This window comes from Elephantulus edwardii, unplaced genomic scaffold, assembly GCF_000299155.1.
Source record: "Elephantulus edwardii isolate Elephantulus edwardi_28Jun2011 unplaced genomic scaffold, EleEdw1.0 scaffold00045, whole genome shotgun sequence".
Taxonomy (NCBI): domain Eukaryota; kingdom Metazoa; phylum Chordata; class Mammalia; order Macroscelidea; family Macroscelididae; genus Elephantulus; species Elephantulus edwardii.
In genome coordinates, this window is record NW_006399795.1 from 17,385,278 (window position 1) to 17,405,343 (window position 20,066).

The 20,066-nt window shown below is 51.9% G+C and overlaps 1 protein-coding gene across 1 annotated transcript; it reads left to right on the plus strand.

Annotated features, from left to right (window-relative positions):
* The first annotated feature begins 5,039 nt into the window (after positions 1 to 5,039).
* On the plus strand, positions 5,040 to 18,176 carry ATP13A1 (ATPase type 13A1). The gene is made up of 26 exons (XM_006885855.1): positions 5,040 to 5,414; positions 7,150 to 7,239; positions 7,339 to 7,529; positions 9,404 to 9,476; positions 9,623 to 9,778; positions 9,887 to 9,956; positions 10,057 to 10,163; positions 10,381 to 10,510; positions 10,601 to 10,656; positions 11,234 to 11,360; positions 11,428 to 11,565; positions 11,642 to 11,762; positions 12,022 to 12,179; positions 12,369 to 12,544; positions 12,619 to 12,729; positions 14,948 to 15,073; positions 15,291 to 15,399; positions 15,716 to 15,915; positions 16,004 to 16,100; positions 16,187 to 16,347; positions 16,417 to 16,531; positions 16,758 to 16,954; positions 17,338 to 17,480; positions 17,643 to 17,754; positions 17,847 to 17,990; positions 18,066 to 18,176. The coding sequence occupies exons 1-26, from the start codon at positions 5,040 to 5,042 to the stop codon at positions 18,174 to 18,176; spliced, it is 3,594 nt and encodes a 1,197-aa protein (XP_006885917.1).
* Positions 18,177 to 20,066: the final 1,890 nt, after the last annotated feature.

The following is a 20,066-nucleotide window of genomic DNA, read 5'->3' on the forward strand; positions in this document are numbered from 1 at the left end:
CCTCTTTTCTTAGTTCCCCCCCAACTTCCATGCCCTGTTTTATAACAGTGGCATTATGCAGTATTTGTCCCTTTGTGAGTGAAATATTTAACCCAGGATAATGTCCTCCAGGATCACCCATTTTGTATAATATTTTTTAAGTTCCTTCCTTTTTAGTGCTGCATGGTATTCCATTGTGTGAATATACCACATCTTCTCTATTCATTTGTTGATGGGGCTAGTTTTTAACTTGAGAGTCTAAAAGACAAGTTCTGATGATGCTACTGCTACAACATCACAGCCAGTGAGGCCTGTGGTCTAGCAGAGGGCAGCATTCTAACACGTGAGCTTGAGCGCCAGATGGGGTGGGGGGGTGGGGGGGAAGGCGCTGACTAGTCACCACATCACCCCTTTGTTCTGAGGTTTTCTTTGATAATGTTGTAGCATTTCCTTTTTTTGCTTACTTATTATTTTTTTCTTGGCAAATTTCTGTATTTTTTATTAAATTGCCCTCTTTAAACTGGCTTTGCTCTTGTCCTGTATCTCAGCCTTTCAGTTGGGTTTAAGAGGCACAGGAGTGTCATTTTGCTGGATGCTCCTGGCTTCATGGTGAAGACAAAGGGGACCCCCCCCCCTTAGCCACCTGAGCTATATAGATCTCTCAGTGTGGCTGCATTTGGCGTGTGGTGGTGATGCTTTCAGGTGTTAGCAGGCATGTCTGACTGCATGAGGAGAAGGTAAAGGTATATTGCCTATGTTCTTCTGTACTAATGTAGAGAGGGGAGTTCTGATGGTAGAGTTTGTACCTAGTTGTGCTGCTAACCCAAACATGGTGTCTCTCTGGTGGGTTGACCCTGCCAGGGGCTTCACAAGAAAAAGATAAGCAATCTCCTCCCATGCAATTTACAGCCTCTCAAAATCCCTCCCAAATATCAGCTTATCAATTTCGAGAGAGTTGTTGCTATGTGTCATCGAGTTTCCTGTGACTCACAGCGACCCTATTATGTACAACAGCTCTGGACCCTGCCCTGTCCTGTGCCAGTCTCACTAACGCTGACACATCTAATTCCATTGCCCCAGTTACTGTATCAATCCATCACATCTGAGGTCTTCCTCTCCTGCACTGTCCTTCCACCCTTCCAAACATGATGTCCTTCTCCAAGGATCGGTCTCTCCTGGCCACATGCCCAAAATATGTGAGATGGAGCTTTAAAATCCTTGCCTCCAAGGAGAAACTTGGTTTCACCCTCTCAAAGACAGACCTATTTGTTCTCCTGGATGTCTTTAGTATGTTCAGTATTCTCCAGCACCACTGCTTTGTCATGATTCCACACGAGAAGGAACAATTGTAAACATCCATTAATAACTGGAATGTGGAATGCACAAAGTACGAATCTAGAAAACGGGAAGTTGTCAAAAATGGAGTAGAACACACACACATTGTTATCAGTCCTAATGAGTTGAAATTGACTGGTATTGGCTATTTTTTAAAATGAAGACTCATTTCCTATTTTTTAAAATTAATATTAGTAAACATTTACAGAGACTTTAGATTTCCATTCACTCACTATTGCATTTTTCTCCCTGCCTACCTCTCCGCCCAATTTGCTCTTCTCTTTGAAAAGTAAAAGAAAAACGCTTTCATTGTCATATAATTCATCCCCCCCAAGTGCACTCCACTATGCAGTCTTTGTTCTGGACGCCTGTCCTAACAATAATACCTAATTAATTATATATTGCTTTTAGATAGTTCTCTCCATCGTCTGTTTCAATGCAGTATACATTACTTGTCCCCTCTTTCTCAGTCTCCCCTCAACCCCGATGTCAGTCCCGTTTTACAACAGTGGCACTATGCAGTATTTGTCCTTTTGTGACTGAGATTTCACTCAGCATAATGTCCTCCAAGGTCACCCATTTTGAATACTATTCCATGAGTTCTTTGTTTTTCAATGCAGCATAGTATTTCATTGTGCAAATATACCAGAGCTACTCTATCTATCCATTTGTTGATGGACACTTACGTTGTTTCCAACTCTTTGCTATTGTGAATAAAGCCGCAATGAACATGGGTGTACATATATCTGCTTGGGTGGCAGTTATGGTCTCTTTGGGGTATATTTCCAGTAGTGGAATTGCTGGGTCAAATGTTATATCTATTTGCAACTTTTTGAGAAAGCACCATACAGCTTCCATAGTGGTTGCAAAAAGAACAAACCAATCTGTCTTGAAGGAAGGGGCAACCAGGGTGCTGCTTAGAGGCAAAGATAGTGAAACTATCTCACTTTCCTTGGGCATTTTTTCAGGAGGAACCAGTCTTTGGAGAGAGAAATCACACAGGGAAAGGTAGAGGGGTCAGGAAGAGAGGAGGACCCTCAGAGAGACAGACTGACCCAGTGACTACCACAATGGACTGGAGTATGACAGAGATGGTGAGGATGGCACAAAATAGGGCCAGGCTCTGACCTGTAGTTCACGTGGTTGCTATGAGTTGTAGGGGACTTGATGGCACCAAACAACAAATAAAAATAAATCTATACCGAACAACCAGGACATTTTAAATGTTTAATAAAGAGTTTAAAACCAGATGCACCCAGCAGCAATAGCAAAGTTTAACAAACAATAAATGCTAGTGAGATTATAGATAGATGGGAACTCTTTTCTTTCCTTTTTATTTAAATTTTTTTTAAATTTTATTTTATTATTTTTAGTGTATGTACCATCAAATCGAATCTGACTGGTACAGGAGTAGATTGTCCCTCCTTCTCCAGCAGAGCATCTGGTGGATTTGCAGTGCAGCTTCTTGCCACTAGGCCACCAGAGCTCCCTCCAAGGGAATTCTTTTTTTAAAAAAAAAACTTTTAATTTTAATTGCTTCTCGGCCTTTTGGCTAAGATCAAGTGTAGTGTCTGTTCTTCTCAGTTTAATATCGGATACGTCCTCTATTCGAGGGAAATATATTAAAAGGACTTTTTGAACTGAGATGGAATAGGAGCTAAAAAAAGAATTTTTTTCTTTTTAAGTAACATTTTAATGAAAATTTACAGGAAACTTGGTTTTCCATTCATTCATTGTCACACATTTTCTTCCCTACCCCCCCCCCCCAGATTGGAACTCTTATTCACTGCTGGTGAGAATGTACCACCACTATGGAAGGTGGTCTGGTCCTATCTCAAAAAGTTGGTAATAAAATACCATTTGACTCAGCAGTTCCACTACTGGGAATATACCTTAAAGTAAGCAGAGTCACAACTCAAACAGATGTACATTCATGTTTATTGCTGCATTATTCACAGTAACTGGAGATGAAAGCAGCAGAAGTGCCCATCAACAAATGAATGGAAAGAAAAAATATGGTACAGCCACACAATGGAATATTAAAAAATAATAATAAATATGCAATATTTAAAAATAATGAACTCTTAAAACATTACAGAACAGGGAGCTCTGCTGGCCTAGTGGCAAGAAGCTGCACTGCAATCCCGAGGGCACGAGGTTTGAATCCACCAGATGTTCTGCTGTAGAAGGCGAGGCAATCTCCTCCTGTATCAGTGGGATCCGATTTGATGGCACACAAGAAGAAAAAAAATCCAAAAACACTACTGAACATGAGCGAGCCTGGCAGACATTATGAGGAGTGAAATAACTCAGTCACAAAAGGACAAATATTGCATAACACCGCTACTATAAAATAGGGCTGACATGGTGGTTGGGGAGAGTATAAGAAAAGAGTGGATACCGGCGCTGGCTGAAAATCGCCTGTGACTTCATCCATAGCCACTGGTGAGAGTCAGCGCCCAGAGCCATCAGGGGCTTTAAGCTCGTTGCCCACTGCTGTGGTGTGGACAGCTGAAACCCAGGCCCCAACAGGCACCTGGGGGGGAAAAGGGAAACCCAGACTCTATGCTCTGCTGGAGAGGGAGGGGCAGTCTCCTGTACCAGTCAGATCCAATTTGGTGGTGTGTGTGCGCGCACGCGCGCACACACACACACACACACACACACTTTTTCTTCTTCTTTTTTGGAAGGGGACTACTTCAGCCATCGCGGCCCCCTGCCCGGAGCGGGCTGCCCTCAGCCCCCTGCCCGGGGCGAGCCGTCGTGGCCTTCTGCCCAGGGCGGGCTGCGCTTGGCCCCCCTGTTCAGCATGAAGAAGCCAGAGAGTCGGCATCCAATTCCCAAATCAATAAGACAGTTGGTTTAATTACTATTGGAAAATGCTTGTCATTCCTCTGTAGCATCTGGTCCCCACTGGACCCTCATCATTTCCTTCACCTGCTCCCCCCACCGACCAAACTGTGCAGCTCTGCAACTGCATCCTGGCCCATCCTCACCCTTCTGACCCCAAACCTCACCTCCTTGTACCCCCAGTATGTTTTTCCCAATTAAAAAAAATTAAATTAAAAAAATGGTAAAAAAAAAAGAGTGGATAGATTATGAACACTGCATTGAAACACATGCAGGGGGAGAACTATCATTCATCAGACTGCATGACAACAATCTGGAATAAGAAGGCAATGAAGAGTGGACAGGAGATGAGGGGTGGGGAGGGATAAGGCTGAAAATGTGCAACAATGAATGAATGAAAACTCAAACTTTCTGGAAACTTTTGCTAAAACAAAATTTAAAAAGAAGGAAGTAAAACCAGACTCACCCAGACCCTTTCCACCTTCTTACCAGTTTGGAGTTCGCCACGCCTCTCTAGACTCTAGGCCCCGCCCCCTAGGGTAAAAATGTTCTTAGGCCCCGCCCCTGGCGACTCAATGAATCCCATGCTGACGTCTCCACAAAAAGTTGTCCCACCTCTTCCGGTTTAGTTGTCATAGCGGCGTCCCGCCCACCTTCCCTCCTCTATTTCTGGTCTCAGTGTAGCGGGAAAGCAGCTTAGGCCTGTTAGGTCTTCTACGTCATGAATGGTTCTCATTCCACCAGTTACGGCTGTGCCGGTATCCATTTCCGGACACAGAACCTAAGATTACATTAGGTGTCCAAGGGTCACCGGAAGTGCAACCTCGAAATTAAGGCGGTGGCTTCCCCCGGAAGCGAGCGCGGCGCTGAGGAAGATGGCGGCGGCGGTGGGCAACGCGGTGCCTTCCGTGGCCCGGCCCGGCCGGCAGCCCAGGCCAGTGCCGCAACCGTGTGCGCCCCTTTCTGCCGGGCCAGCGCTCGTGGCGAGCGGCGATGAGCTGGTCGCGGGCGTGTGGCCGTACCGGCGGCTGGCACTGCTGCGGCGCCTCACAGTGTTGCCATTCGTTGGGTTGCTCTACCCGGCCTGGCTGGGCGCCGCGGCTGCTGGCTGCTGGGGTTGGGGCAGCAGCTGGACGCAGGTTCCCGAGGCTGCTCTGCTCGTGTTTGCCACCATCTGCCTCGCGCACGCGCTCACCATTCTCTCCGGACACTGGTCTGTGCACGCTCACTGCGTGCTCACTTGCACTCCGGTAAGCGCGCGCGAGCGATCCTGAACCCCCTAGCAAGGTCTAGCCCTTTCTGGGGTCCTAGCGCATCCTTCGCGTCTGTCTTCAGTCGGCCGGGGTCCTCCTTTGTTGGGCCTGGGTCTTCAGTGTGTGAACTTGAACTTAGACGCAGCTGTCACCTGTTGTGAGACCCTGGCGTGGGTTGCTGCTTGTATGGACGTTCCATTTCCTAATGAAGTGCTTAGGACAGGTGGCCTGCTGCACCTGGATGTTAGTTAACGTGTTAGCTGCTGGCACCAGCAGGCACTTGTTTATTCTCCAGGAAACCATCCTGCCTCCCTCCTTTCACCTGCCTTGAATTTCAAAGCGTGATGCTGGTGAACCGCTCAGTCTATTTAAAATGACTGTGGAAGGGGGATCCTTGGTCTGAAAACTAAGCAGTAACCCTAAGAAGTCTCCCCACAATCCTACTAGAGTGAGGAGGGGACCAGTTAATGGCAGTACTTGTGATCAAGTCACTTAACGGTTTACCATGCTGCTTTTATGAGAAAGACTACTAGCGAGACGGCTTGGGTGGCAGTTGACATCGGATAACATCTGCAGGTGTCCGATCCTCCCTCAGGTGACACTGATAGGCTTGGAGCCGTGGGCATTGAGCCTTGTTTCTGAGGGAGCTTTTTGCTTGAGGCCCTCCGTTCTTCGTCTGCAAGCCTTTCTGAGCTGGCATTCGATGGAAGGGCATGGGAGTGGCATTGAGATTTGTGGACGAACAGGCAGCTCCTCTGGCTTTCATTGTCCCCTGGAATATTGGGTGGCTCTACTGGTTCCGAAGGTCCCCTGGATCCTCGGGTGGCTCTCCTGGCTTTGAGTGCCCTGGAGCCTCAGGTGCCCTCTTCTGCACTCAGCCTCACACCATCTCATTTCTTTCTCTCCAGAAAGTCACATCCCCAGGGAGTGGTTTATGTTGCAGATCTCAAAAAGGGACTTGCCAAAATTATTGCCTCATTTTCCATTAGACAGTGTAACTTTGAGCTTCCTCTTTGGGATTGAACTCACTGTGGGGGTCAGGAAATGGACTTGGGCTTGTGTCACATCGCAGACAGGAACACTTCTCCTGCTGGGGTTTCACTTTCCCTGTCTGTAAAATGAGAACCACACCACCTGCCTCAAGTGCCACTGTGAGAAGATACTGAGATGACATCTGCAAGGCCCTGGCACAGGCTTGTGCAGAGCAACAGCTTGTACCATAGCTGTAGCCACGTCTCTTTTCACTTCCTGCTGCTGTGGCTTGTGAGCTCCCAAGGGAGGGGTTGTTCTAATCACCAGCACGTTCCCACATAGCACCTGAATGAACTGGTTCAGGTACTGGGGCATCAGATGTGAGCATGCCAGCTAGCCCCTCTGCCTCCATGAAGCTAGTGGGGGACACAGAACTTGACCTGGGCAGTGGGGCTAACAGACCTTCAAGGACAGGGATACTACTTTGGGACCCTTAGCAGGAAGTGGTGATGTGAACCCCTCTCCCAGCAGAGGCAGTGTGATGGCCAGAGCTCCTCGCTCAGTCAAATGGTCTTGGAATCAGCGTACATAGGGGTAGGCAGTGTTCATAGGCGGTCAAGACTAGGTGCATGCTATGTGCCAGATCTCCTGCTCTGGCTTCCCCAGTTTTGGTCCACTGGAGCCTGATGGCACATTCCCTGGGGAAGCTAAGGAGCTGTTGGCTGGGAAGCGCTGACCACACTTCTTTGTATCCTTGCAGGAGTACAACCCCAGCAAGGCAACCCTGGTGAAAGTGGTGCCAACCCCCAACAATGGCTCCACTGAACTCGTGGCCCTACACCGGGATGAGGTAGGTTCCCCAGAGCTGGCTACAGGGCTTGCGGGGCGAGGGGACCCCAGCAGTGTCCCCAGGTTTGGGGCCTTGACCATACACACGTTTCCACCACAGGGCGAAGATGGGCGGGAGGTGCTGTCCTTTGAATTCCAGAAAATCAAATATTCCTATGACGCCCTCGAGAAGAAACAGTTTCTTCCGGTGGCCTTCCCCGTGGGGAATGCTTTCCTCTACTACCAGAGCAACAGGGGCTTCCAAGAGGATGCAGACATCCGAGCAGCCGAGAAAAAGTTTGGGAGCAACAAGTAAGTGCTAGCTTTCCTCTGCCTCCTGCCCAGAGGGTCTAGTTTGGGGCCTAGTTCGTGCTTCTGTTCCGCTGCTGCCCCTCATGATGCTTGGGGAAGTAGGGATCTGCCTTGTTCATAAACATCTCATCTTTGAGACCTGCCACTGACAGGCTTCCCTGGGGTGTGGCCAGACTGCAGCTGCGAGAGGCCATCTGTCTGTGTTTAAGTCTTGTGGTTCTTTATTTAGTTCTCAGTTCTTAGGTCCACAGCCCCTTGCCCTATGTTTTGGCATTTTGGGAATAGGAAGAGGCGCTGGTGATGGTTCTGCTCCATTTTTCCATTGCATACTGGGGAGAAAGTTGTACTCAGAGCCCTCCCCGCCAGCCGTCAGAGAACTGTGGCCCTAGTGTAGCTGGAAGGGGCCAGCTCTGCATGGTGACAACTGTCTTCAGAACTTCCAGCGAGCGTTTCCTCACTCTTCAAACCGTTGTGGTTGTATTACCACATCAAGTGCCCATCTACCCCCGCTAGCTCAGCTTGGGACAGGGCTCTATCATTGTGTCACGGGAATCATGGCCCCTGATTCCCTTTCTTAACATCCCCAACTCAGCTGTCTTCATGTAGACTGGGCCCCAGAGCCACCGCATCCTTTATGCTAGAAGTTAGGAATATCCAACTCTAGACTTCTCTCCAGATTAGAGGTTGGGTTCCCAGAACAGCTAGGGAGGACAGCTAGGGTGCTGTGTTGCATTGCCACTCTGTGGGACCTCAGAGTGCCTATTGCCACCTGTGTCACTGGCAAAGGTGGTAGAGGAGCTCACACCAGCTCCCTGATGGAGATGGGGGATGGGAGGAACAAGGAGGTCTGGGAGGCTTTCCTTTGGATTCTGTAGAGCAGTGAGCTGGGGTAGTGCCTGGGTAGCAGAAAACTGGACATGGAAGCATGGGCCCATGAGCATCTCTGAAAGGGCCAGAGAGAAAAAGAATAGCACAGCCCCTCATTGTCCCAGAGAAGAAAGCAGATAAAGAGCTTGTAGCCTTGCCCCATCTCTATAGCCACCCAGTCAGCAAGAGGTTTGTTTATTCATTGTTGACGCACCGACAATGGGGTTTATTAGGGAAATAAGTTGGAAAGTGAGGGAGGCAAATAATATTACCGCATGTAAATACAGATTTTAGCTCAGTAGTTCTAAAGCATAATTTCTTAATTAGTAAAAGTATTGGTTCCAATTCAGCAGTCAAATCTAAATCATCTAGCAAGGTTTGCCTCAGAGCAGTTATAAGTCAGCTTCCTAATTATGCAGCAAGCACAGCAAACATTTCACTGGGGCCTTTTTCTCCGGGCTCCTCTGATTACATCTTGCCAGTTTCCCCACAATAATGCCACAGTCTCTCCACCACCATCACCAGGGTCTTAATCCAGTCTCCCTCAAGTCAGTGTGGGAAATTCATATTCTCTCATTCATATCTCATTCTCATTCATTTTCTCTCCCCCTCCTTTCCCCTCTCTCTTCTATCTCTCCCCCCTCCCCCCACTTCTCTTCCTCCCACTTGTTCCCTCTCTCCCCTTCTCATCCTAGTCCTCTGTGTTTGTGTATGTGTGTCTGTCTGTCTGTCTCTCTCTCACACACTCTCTCTCTCACTCTCATCCTAGTCCCACAGCTATTGATGATTTGCAATACCATGTCTTTGTAGTTAAGGTAGCTGAAGACTAGAAGGATTTAAAGCCAACTTTAGGCTAACACCACAGGTAGTTAATACAGCGACAAAGGGACAGACCTGTGATGTACAATGCAGTGGATGCCCAGCAGGCATCAGCCCCCCATGCGGCCCCTTGCTCGGTATTCTCCCTCCTTCCCAGAACCATGAGCAGATGGTCTCACCTCCCGCAGGGCTGAAATGGTGGTGCCAGACTTCTCGGAGCTCTTCAAGGAAAGGGCCACCGCCCCCTTCTTTGTGTTCCAGGTAATGTGTTGCTCCAATGCCTCTCCCTCTTCCTCTTGTCTGCCTTCGAGACCCTAATCCCAAACCCTGAATCAGCAGCCCTCAGTGTTCCTGTATCTGTGGGGTCCTCATGGGCAGGCAGTATAGACAGACACCGCTTCCCACAGGTGCTTTGCGTGGGCCTTTGGTGTCTGGATGAGTACTGGTACTACAGTGTCTTCACGCTCTCCATGCTGGTGGCGTTCGAGGCCTCACTGGTGCAGCAGCAGATGAGGAACATGTCAGAGATCCGCAAGATGGGCAATAAGCCCCACATGATCCAGGTGTGGCCACGGGTGGGGAGCCAGGAGGGAGGGCGAGGACACCAAGAGGACAGAGTGGATGGAAGCCCCCAGCCCTCACCTACCTTCTCTGCCTTCTCCCTCTCCAAGGTCTATCGGAACCGAAAATGGAGGCCTGTGGCCAGTGATGAAGTGGTCCCTGGAGACATTGTATCCATTGGTGAGGGCAACCCCACAGTGCCCGGAGAGCTCCCACACCCCTCTTCCCCAGGGCGGGCTGCTGTGGATGGTCCTAAATTGAACTTTCTCCACCCCTCCAGGCCGCTCTCCCCAGGAGAACCTGGTGCCATGTGATGTGCTGCTGCTGCGTGGCCGCTGCATTGTGGATGAGGCCATGCTCACAGGGGAGTCAGTGCCCCAGATGAAGGTGCGTGTAGAGGGGAGACAGGTCTGTGGGGATACTGAGCACTTAGGGAGGCTGGGCAGACAGAGGGGCCGAAACCACAGGGCTTAGTGAAAATTCTGGACACAGTCGAGTGAGCCGCGTCTCGGGGGCAGGGAGTCCTGTGACGTCAGGCTGGACCTACCGTCCAGGTCCAACTCTGCAGAGCTTTGGAGGGTTGATCGTCCTCGCATCCTTTCAGGAGCCGATTGAGGATCTTGATCCTGAGCGGGTGCTGGATCTCCAGGCTGACTCCCGGCTTCATGTCATCTTTGGGGGCACCAAAGTGGTGCAGCACATGCCCCCCCAAAAGGCCACCACAGGCCTGAAGCGTAGGTGCCTGGGGTCTTTGGTGTCTTGGCATCCCCCCATCCCCTCACCAGCATCTCCCTGGGTGATGGTAACTGTACGTGTTCCCATAGCTGTTGACAATGGATGTGTGGCCTTTGTCCTGAGGACTGGATTCAACACTTCTCAGGTGAGGGTCATTGCCAGGAGACAGAATGGAAGGTGTCACTGGTGGAGGGAGCTTGGGAAAAATTGGATGTTGTTTCAGGATAGTGGTGTTGATTCTGGGGAGGGTGGGACATCGTTGGTCTTCTGGACAGAAGTGCTTTTAGGGTTGTGTGTTTACACACACTTTACCGTCACCTGTGTGTGTGTGTGTGTGTGTGTGTGTGTGTGTGTGTGTGTTTACGTACACATTTTACCTTCACCTCTTTGTTTACACACTTTACCTTCACCTCTCTGTGTGTATGTATACACTTTACCTTCACCTGTGTGTACACGTACCCTTTACCCTCATCTGTGTGTGTATACACTTTACCTTCACCTGTCTCTGTGCGTGTACACTTTACCTTCACCTGTCTGTGTGTTTACACTTTACCTCGCGTGTGTGTATGAATACTTTATCTTCACGGGTATGTTTCACTTTCACCTGTGAGAGTGTGTGTCTGTGTGTATACTCTGTCTTCACCTGTCCAGCCAAGAGCAGTCTCCAGAAGGAGGATTCAGCCCCCCAGGAAAGACCTGTCCTGTCCTATCTGTCCCCCTAGGGCAGGCTACTGCGGACAATTCTCTTTGGGGTCAAGAGGGTGACTGCTAACAACCTGGAGACCTTCATCTTTATCCTCTTCCTCTTGGTCTTTGCTGTCGCGGCAGCTGCCTATGTCTGGATTGAAGGTGAGTGCCACGGGGCCACCTGGGCTCCACCCAGCCCCCACCCAGGCTGCAGCTCCTGTCTCCGCAGGTACCAAGGACCCCAGCCGGAACCGCTACAAGCTGTTCCTGGAGTGCACCCTTATCCTGACCTCCGTTGTGCCCCCTGAGCTGCCCATTGAGCTGTCACTTGCTGTCAATACCTCTCTCATTGCCCTGGCGAAGCTCTGTGAGTATTGGGGTGGGCAAGGGGACAGATAGCAGTGGGGGCCAGCAAGACTTTGACCCCTCATCCCCCTTTCCAGACATGTACTGCACAGAGCCCTTCCGGATCCCCTTTGCTGGCAAGGTCGAGGTGTGTTGCTTCGACAAGACAGGCACCCTGACCAGTGACAGCCTGGTGGTGCGTGGTGTGGCTGGACTCCGGTGAGCGTTGAGGGGTCAGCAGAGCCCCCGTAGGTTCTAGGGGGAGGGTCAGGGCATCTATTGGGCAGAGTCCCCAAGTGGTTCTTAGGCTAGGCCATAGAGGACAGGCTTAGTCCCAGGATGGCTGAGGTCCCTTGGGCCTCCATGACTCAACGTGACCTTCTCTAAGGAGAGAGATTGGCCTTCTGTGGCTCGTAGGGCAGTTGATTGGCTCTCTTCGGCCCCTCTGCCCTCAACCTGCTGTCTCCCGTCCTTGCAGAGACGGGAAGGAGGTGACCCCCGTGTCCAATATCCCTGTAGAAACACACCGGGCCCTTGCCTCATGCCACTCCCTTGTGCAGCTCGACGATGGTACACTTGTGGGTGACCCCCTTGAGAAGGCCATGCTGACGGCTGTGGATTGGACGCTGACCAAGGGTGAGCTGGGTCCTGCGCTCTGCCACTCTGCCCCACCAAGTTGACTGCACCCAGTACCTGGTGGAGCCCTGTCGGCTCAACTTCTCACGGCTCCTGGGTACTGGGGTAGGGAACGCAGTTGGGAGAGGCTGGGGCTTGGCTGCCTCCATGGAGCTAAGCCCCTCAGAACTCCTGCTTATTTGTTTCCAGATGAGAAAGTATTTCCCCGAAGTATTAAAACTCAGGGGCTGAAAATTCACCAGCGCTTTCATTTTGCCAGTGCCCTAAAGCGAATGTCCGTGCTCGCCTCTTACGAGAAACTTGGCTCCACCGACCTCTGCTACATCGCGGCTGTGAAAGGGGCCCCCGAAACCCTGCACTCTATGGTGAGCTGGCTGGGCTGACTGGGGGTTGGGAGCAGAGAGCAGCAGTTGATAACACCAGCTTCCATTCCATGCAGTTTTCCCAGTGTCCGTCAGACTACCACCACATCCACACGGAGATCTCCCGAGAAGGGGCCCGCGTGCTGGCACTGGGGTACAAGGAGCTGGGCCACCTCACTCACCAGCAGGTAGGGTCTGGGTGCCCACTGTGGCTGTCTGTCAACTCATTCCCTTGTTTGCATCCTCCTGTAACCTACATGGAAACACCCTCTATCTGTGCCCTGTGGGGAGGTCTCATGGTTCACAAGGGACCTGGCCCCTTCCAGCCGCACATTAATAAATTCAGCAAACAAGCTTTGCTTCCGACTCACCGATAGTCTCCTAAGGCCCTTAGCATCTCCTTCCCTCATCCTATACTCTCACCTGTAAACAGTAGGCAGCATGATGTCAACCACATCTGACCAGTGAACTTTATAAAGGGAAGTAGTGTCCATCAGCAACACGCACAGCATCAAACCAGTTCCCGTGCGGTTTAATGGCCTCCACGTTTCCGTACCTTCTTCTCCCGATTCCAACACCAGTTGTATTGCTCTACTACTACACTTGAAATCTGTTGCAGTGGCAACATAGATCTCCCAGAATCATACTCAGTTAAGGAGTTTATTGGAAGTTAACAGGTTCACCTTGGCAATGGGATACAGTATCTCAGTTAGGAAAACTTGTCGAGGGTAGGAGGATGACGTAGGATTTATTTGGGATGTGTGAAGTCTTGGATTTACTGTTCAAAACAGCTTTTCTAGCTATCAGCTTTGACTTTCACTAGATGGCTAGGAGGAAACCCAAAACAGGGGTGTGTATAAATGAATCTTTGACCTTCAACGGCACAGCTTAGTTCAGCGTTACAGAGTTCACCTCTCCCTGTCAATTAATGGCATCTCTCCTCAGTCCTCCAGCAAACTTGGGTGAAGGCCCCTCGCTCTGGCACCACGGGGCAGCAGTCCCAAGTCAGCTGTGTCTCATGTTGGTCTCTGGTTCTCTGCTGGGGCTGCGCTGCTCTCTTGTAGGCCTCATCTGACTGGCATGTTAATCTCTAATACAGAAGGACACGTGCTGCATTCTCTGCCTCTTCTTTCTTACTGGTAGTGAGATTCCTTCCTTTGTTGCTGTCCTGTTGAGCATGACTCATAGCGACCCTGTGAACAAAAGATCTGAACCCAGCTCTATCCTGCATCATCCTCACTTCCTGACACACGAGAAACCATTGTAGCAGTCACTGTGTCATTCCACTTGGTTGAGGGTCTTCCTCTCCTTCACCAACCCTCCACCCTTCCCAGCATCATATCCTTCAGCAACTTGCCCAAAGTATGTGCAGCGAAGCCTCATAATTCTTGCCTCCAGAGAACACTCCACCTCCACCCTCTCCAAGACATACCTGTTTGTTCTCTTGACTGTCCATGGGATGTTCAGTGCTCTGCTTCAACACCACAGCTCCAAAGGCATCAAGTCTTCTATTATCCCTATTCATTGTTCACCTCTCAGATGCATAGTAAGTGGTTAGAAAGATTATGGCCTAAAACAGATGCATCTTTGTCCTCAAACTGACATCATTACTCCTCAGTAATTTGGACAGGTCCCTAACTGCAGATTTTCCCAGTGCAGTGAGTCTCCTTGACTGCTGGTACCAACAAACTCTGTAGGTTGGGGAAAACTGACCAATCTTCTAAAGATTCATTTATATACACCCTGTTTTGGGTTTCCTCCTAGCCATCTGGTGAATGTCAAAGCTAATAGCTAAAAAAGCTGTTTTGAACAGTAAACTCATGACTTCACACATCCCAAATAAATCCTACGTCATCCTCCTACTATTGACGTCTGTACATTTCTTTCTCTGTCTTTGTTCAGTGTGTATGCACCCAGCAGTCAGTAGGTTATTCTGGAATATGTGACGGACCTGGCCTCTGTGCTTAGAGTCCCATGGCTGCCCTCCTCTCCTGCTCTCGTTTGTCCCTCACCAGGCCCACTCACCCCCGCTTGCTGGTCCACAGTGCACAGAGTGTGGTCCTGCCTCCTGATCTTTGCATGTGCCGCTCCCATGCCCGGAGACTTACTCCTGGGAGCAGACTTGACTCTCTCCAAAACCTCAAGAGGCTCACCAGTGATAACCTGCCCTTTCTCCATCCTGTCAGTCCTTTCCTTGTTATTTTTATCAGTCTGATTTCAGTACCTTTTCCATATAAGAGTACCCCAGTCGCATGTGGGCTCCATGAAGGCAGGGACGTAGAGAGTAAGGAAGTGCTGCTGATAAGAAAGCTATGGAGCCAGCTGTACAAGTTCAGGTCCTGCTGAACTCCAAGGCTGAGTGTCAGCTGGGAATGGGGTCATGAAGGACTTCATATCCGCTCACAGGCCCGGGAGGTCAAGCGGGAGGCACTCGAGTGCAATCTCAAGTTCGTCGGCTTCATCGTGGTTTCCTGCCCACTCAAGGCTGATTCCAAGGCTGTGATCCGGGAGATCCAGAGCGCATCCCACCGGGTACGACTGCGTGCTTCTCCCCAGTGTCCTCTCCCCAGGCTCACAGAGCTCCTCCCAAGACTCCGGACCTCTGTCCCAGGCAGCCGGTGGTCCACACACAGAAGTGAGGGGTAGGAGGGTACCAGGCATGGCTCCATCCTGTAGTGGGAAGGCCACCAGCAGCTTGGATGAGAAAGAAGAGATGGCCTTGCTGAGCTGAGCCTGCCGTTCCCCCCAGGTGGTCATGATCACAGGGGACAACCCGCTCACCGCATGCCATGTGGCCCAAGAGCTGCACTTCATCAACAAGGCGCACACGCTGATCCTGCAGCCGCCCTCCGAGAAGGGTGAGCCAGCACTGAGCATAGTTGGGGGGAGTCCCTAGTCAGCACCACAGCAAGTGGTGATCTAGCCCACAGCATATGGGCTCCAGAAGCCCCTGCTGGGAGGATGGTTTGAGGACTTGTGGGACAGTGTTGAGGACAGGGCCTGGTTTGGGAGCCATACAGCTGTCGAGGCCTGGGGCCAGGTAGGGGCTGGAAGATCTGAGATGGCAACCTCCACCCAAGCGCCCGTGCCCTGACTTCTCTACCCTGACTTTAACGCTGTTCCCAGAGTCCTGACTCAGGGCTCCTGTCCCAGTCACCTGATACTGACCCACAGGCCAGGCGTGTGAGTGGCGTTCCATTGATGGCACCATCATCTTGCCACTGGCCAAGGGCTCCCCGAAGGCGCTGACCCTGGAGCACGCCTTGTGCCTCACAGGCGACAGTCTTGCCCACCTGCAGAGTGCAGATCCCCAGCAGCTGCTGTGCATCATCCCACACGTGCAGGTGTTTGCCCGTGTGGCCCCCAAACAGAAGGTAAGTGGCCTGGGGTGCTGTGAGGGGTGGGCATGCCATTCCTTCCCCAGCCAGACCTCACTCAGTCCCCCTGCACTGCCTCACTCAGGAATTTGTGGTCACCAGCCTGAAGGAGCTGGGCTACGTGACCCTCATGTGTGGGGATGGCACCAATGACGTGGGCGCCCTGAAGCACGCTGACGTAGGTGAGCCCTGGGCTGGGGCCTTGGTGGGAGACTTGAGTCAGAGGGGTGGGCCTAGGCCCCTACTGCTGACACATCTTCTCTCTCAGGGGTGGCACTCCTGGCCAACGCCCCCGAGCGGGTGGTTGAGAGGCGGCGGCGGCCCCCCAGGGATGGCCCCATTTTGAGCGGCCATGTCAGGGGCCCTTCACGGGCATCAAGGCAGAAGTTGGGGCTCCCATCCTCAGAAGAACAGCCCTCTTCCCATCGGGTAAGTCTCCTTGGGAGAGGGGGTCGTGATGCCCTGAGCCAGAGTCTCATGGGCACCCCCCCTTTGCAGGATCGCCTGAGCCAAGTGCTGCGGGATCTTGAGGACGAGAGCATGCCCATCGTGAAGCTGGGAGATGCCAGCATCGCCGCACCCTTCACCTCCAAGCTCTCGTCCATCCAGTGCAGTGAGTCCTCATGCTGGCCCCTGTAGTCCATCTGCTTCATGACCCCCACTGTCCTTGGGTCCTCATCTCAGTGCTCCCCTGCCTTGAGCTGCTGGCCCACACCATTCTTGTGCTCACTTGATGGACCTTCTCCCCCAAGTACCCATGACGGTCAGCCCCACCCTCCCCATGTCCCATAACCCACCCTACTGTGCCCCCTGCCTATACTGCCCTCCCCACCCTGTAGTTTGCCACGTGATCAAGCAGGGCCGCTGCACGCTGGTGACCACACTGCAGATGTTCAAGATCCTGGCACTCAACGCCCTCATTCTGGCCTACAGCCAGAGTGTCCTCTACCTGGAGGGCGTCAAGTTCAGCGACTTCCAGGCCACGCTCCAGGGGTTGCTGCTAGCAGGCTGCTTCCTCTTCATCTCTCGCTCCAAGGTGGGCGGGCTCATGTCCTCACAGCCCCAGGGTGAGGGTGGGGATCTCATGTTACCCCTGGTGGAAAAGATCAGAAGTGGGCAGCAGGTGTAGCCCTCAGGCTCCACATTTGGGCACTTTGCACTAACAGACAGTGCCGGGCCAGGCTTTTAAGTGGCTTGCTTGTACCATGTGCCCCCAGGGGTCACTGAGTATTTTTGTGGGTGTGTAGTGATAAGGAAGGCTGGCTTGGGACAAGGTCACACCATCTCCTTTGTGGTTTTCAAACTCCTGTGACTTCTGTGAAGAGAGACAGAGGGGTTTCACTTGCTGAGGGTGGAGGGTAGGTGGAGGTTTAGGGGCTCCCAGAGAAAGCCCAGGCCTGACCCCTCCCTGCACTGTAGCCCCTCAAGACCCTCTCCCGGGAGCGGCCCCTGCCTAACATCTTCAACCTGTACACGGTGCTCACGGTGATGCTGCAGTTCCTCGTGCACTTCCTGAGCCTCGTCTACCTGTATAGGGAGGCCCAGGCCCGGAGCCCCCCCAAGTGAGTGCCTAGACCCTTCCTGGGCCCTATTGTATGAGAGGCCACTCAGAGGAGGTGACAGGCCTGCTGTTGGGGTGTGGCAGGGAGGTGGTGTCTCTGTGCCTACAGGAGTGGGGGAGGGGCAAGGGAGACTGGCTGGGACCTTAACTGCATAGTCTACAGGCAGGAGCAGTTTGTGGACCTGTACAAGGAGTTTGAGCCCAGCCTGGTCAACAGTACTGTGTACATCATGGCCATGGCGATGCAGACGGCTACCTTCGCCATCAACTACAGGGTAAGGCCCTGGTGCCCATGCCTAGCATGCCCTGTCCCACTCTCACCCCACCCCTGCTTCTGGGTAGTACTGGTCTTTCCCTCTGTCTGAAGGGCCCACCCTTCATGGAGAGCCTGCCTGAGAACAAGCCTCTGGTGTGGAGCCTGGCAGTGTCGATCCTGGCTATCGCTGGCCTGCTCCTTGGCTCCTCACCTGACATCAACAGCCAGTTTGGCCTAGTGGACATCCCAGTGGAGGTAAGCACAGCAGCAGTGGAGGATGAGGGCGGGCTGGGGCCTGACTGCCTGTTCATGAACCTCCCACCTGGCCAGTTTAAGCTGGTCATTGCCCAGGTTCTGCTCCTGGACTTTTGCCTGGCGTTCCTGGTGGACCATGTCCTACAGTTCTTCCTGGGCTCTCCAAAGCTGAAAGTGCCTTCCTGAGATGGCGGTGCCAGCACCACTGCCCACTGACCCTGCCCTGGGGAGCAGGGAGAGTCCAGCCCCATGACTCAGCCATCCACCTCGCCCACCACACCGAGCTGGACTCTGCAGGGACCATCGTAGTCCATTCAGCAGAACCAGCCCTGGGCCAGCACCTTCAGTCAATAAAAGAACATTATGGTTTTAAAAGATCCTGCCTCCCTCTCTTTCCCACTCTGGGGCCTGTGGACGTGGGTGGGGACAATTTAGAGCCTGGGCCAGGAGGTTGCACCCTCCCCTAGGCAATATGAGGTAGTTAAGAATGACAGTGTAAAATGCTTAGCTCACCAGACTCCAAGCCAAAAGCTCACAGCCTGAACAGCATTTTCGGAGAGCGCCTGAATGTAGATCTGGTGTGGTATCTGGCATCATGCTCTTGTCACCAGGCCTCTCAAGACATCAGCATCCTGAAACCTGTCACTTGGGCAGCTGCGTGGACTAAGAAAATACATGCTGCCACCTCTTGTCGCTCAGAGCACAGACCTCGTCCTCCCATCCATGCCTTCTTTCATTGGACACTTGTTCGTTATCTCATGGGCGTTAGATGAGACACATGTGCTAAAATAAGAGAAGCAAAGACCTTGAAAAAAAAAAAAAAAGCTCACAGCCCTGGTATTCAGGTAAGTCTTCAGCTCCAGTTTTACACTTTTTTCACATTTCAACATCTCAAGAACTAAGAGGCATAGAACTGATGGGCAGCAGTTTTCTGCGTCTGACAATTGGTGATGGAAGGGTATGCATTTCGTATCTACTAGCTGCTCTGTGGGAAGAAAATGGGCCATCTCCTCCCACGCAATTCACAATCTCTGAAGACTCACTGGAGGGTCAGCTGTGGGTCAATTCTGACTCAATACGCAAGAGGACTTCAGAGGCAGTCCATAGCCAGTTTTGCCTCTAATCCAAAATCCACGCTTCTGGCAGTTGGACACTGCTCTGGGAGAAAGATGGGTAATCATCCCGATTGACTTAGAGCCTTGGGGCCTGCTGGAGGGTCCTTCAGTGTCCAGTCAACAGCAGTGGCTTGAGTTGGTTGATAGCATCTGGGGCTCACAGTGAAAGCCGTCATCACAGCCCTGGCCTGACCTCATTCCACTTCACAGACACTTGGATGCACCAACAGTGGGGTCCGTCAGGAGCAGCACCCCCCCCCACCGGCCTGCCATGTTCAAGCCAGCCTTGCATTGGCTCAGATGGCAGCGCTGGCAGAGGGAGCTGAGAATCTTGGCCTTCCCGAAGCTGTGTTATAAACAGTTTGGTTTTGCTTCCAGCCAGTGATTCCACTGAATAGGTTGTGGGTGCATATAACCTGGCTAACTTCTTCCTTTTCCTGTCCTCCTGGAAACTGGAAGGAGGTGTGGCTCAATTTAAGAAATCTCTGCATGTGCCTGTGAGCACGGGGCAAGGAATCAGTGGTGGGACAGAGCCCACTGATTCAGCAGGGATCATTTCAGTCACAGACTACTGAATTCCTGGGAGGAGCACTTCGGTTGTGGGAGCTGCAGGCAAGGGACAACTGGGGAGCATGAGAGTGCAGGGATTGAGGGTGTTATATCCCCTTTCCCAGTGTGGACGAAGCGGGAGGAGTGCTCAGGAAAGCTTGCTCCTGCACCGTGATCTGAGATGATTCCAGCTAATAAGGGTCCTTTGAGGTTCAGATTCGGCTGGAATCGGGCAAGATGTCAAGCTACCTCAAGGGCGCTTAGCGTGTGTCCGAGGTACCAAAAGAACCCTTAGGTAGGGGATGCTGGGGTTGTAGCTTACCAGACCACACGGACCTACGGGAGCTCTTGAGGGCATGGGGATACGGGGACTTTTGCTGGGGTTCCTGCGGGCTGGAGGCGCGGCGAGGCC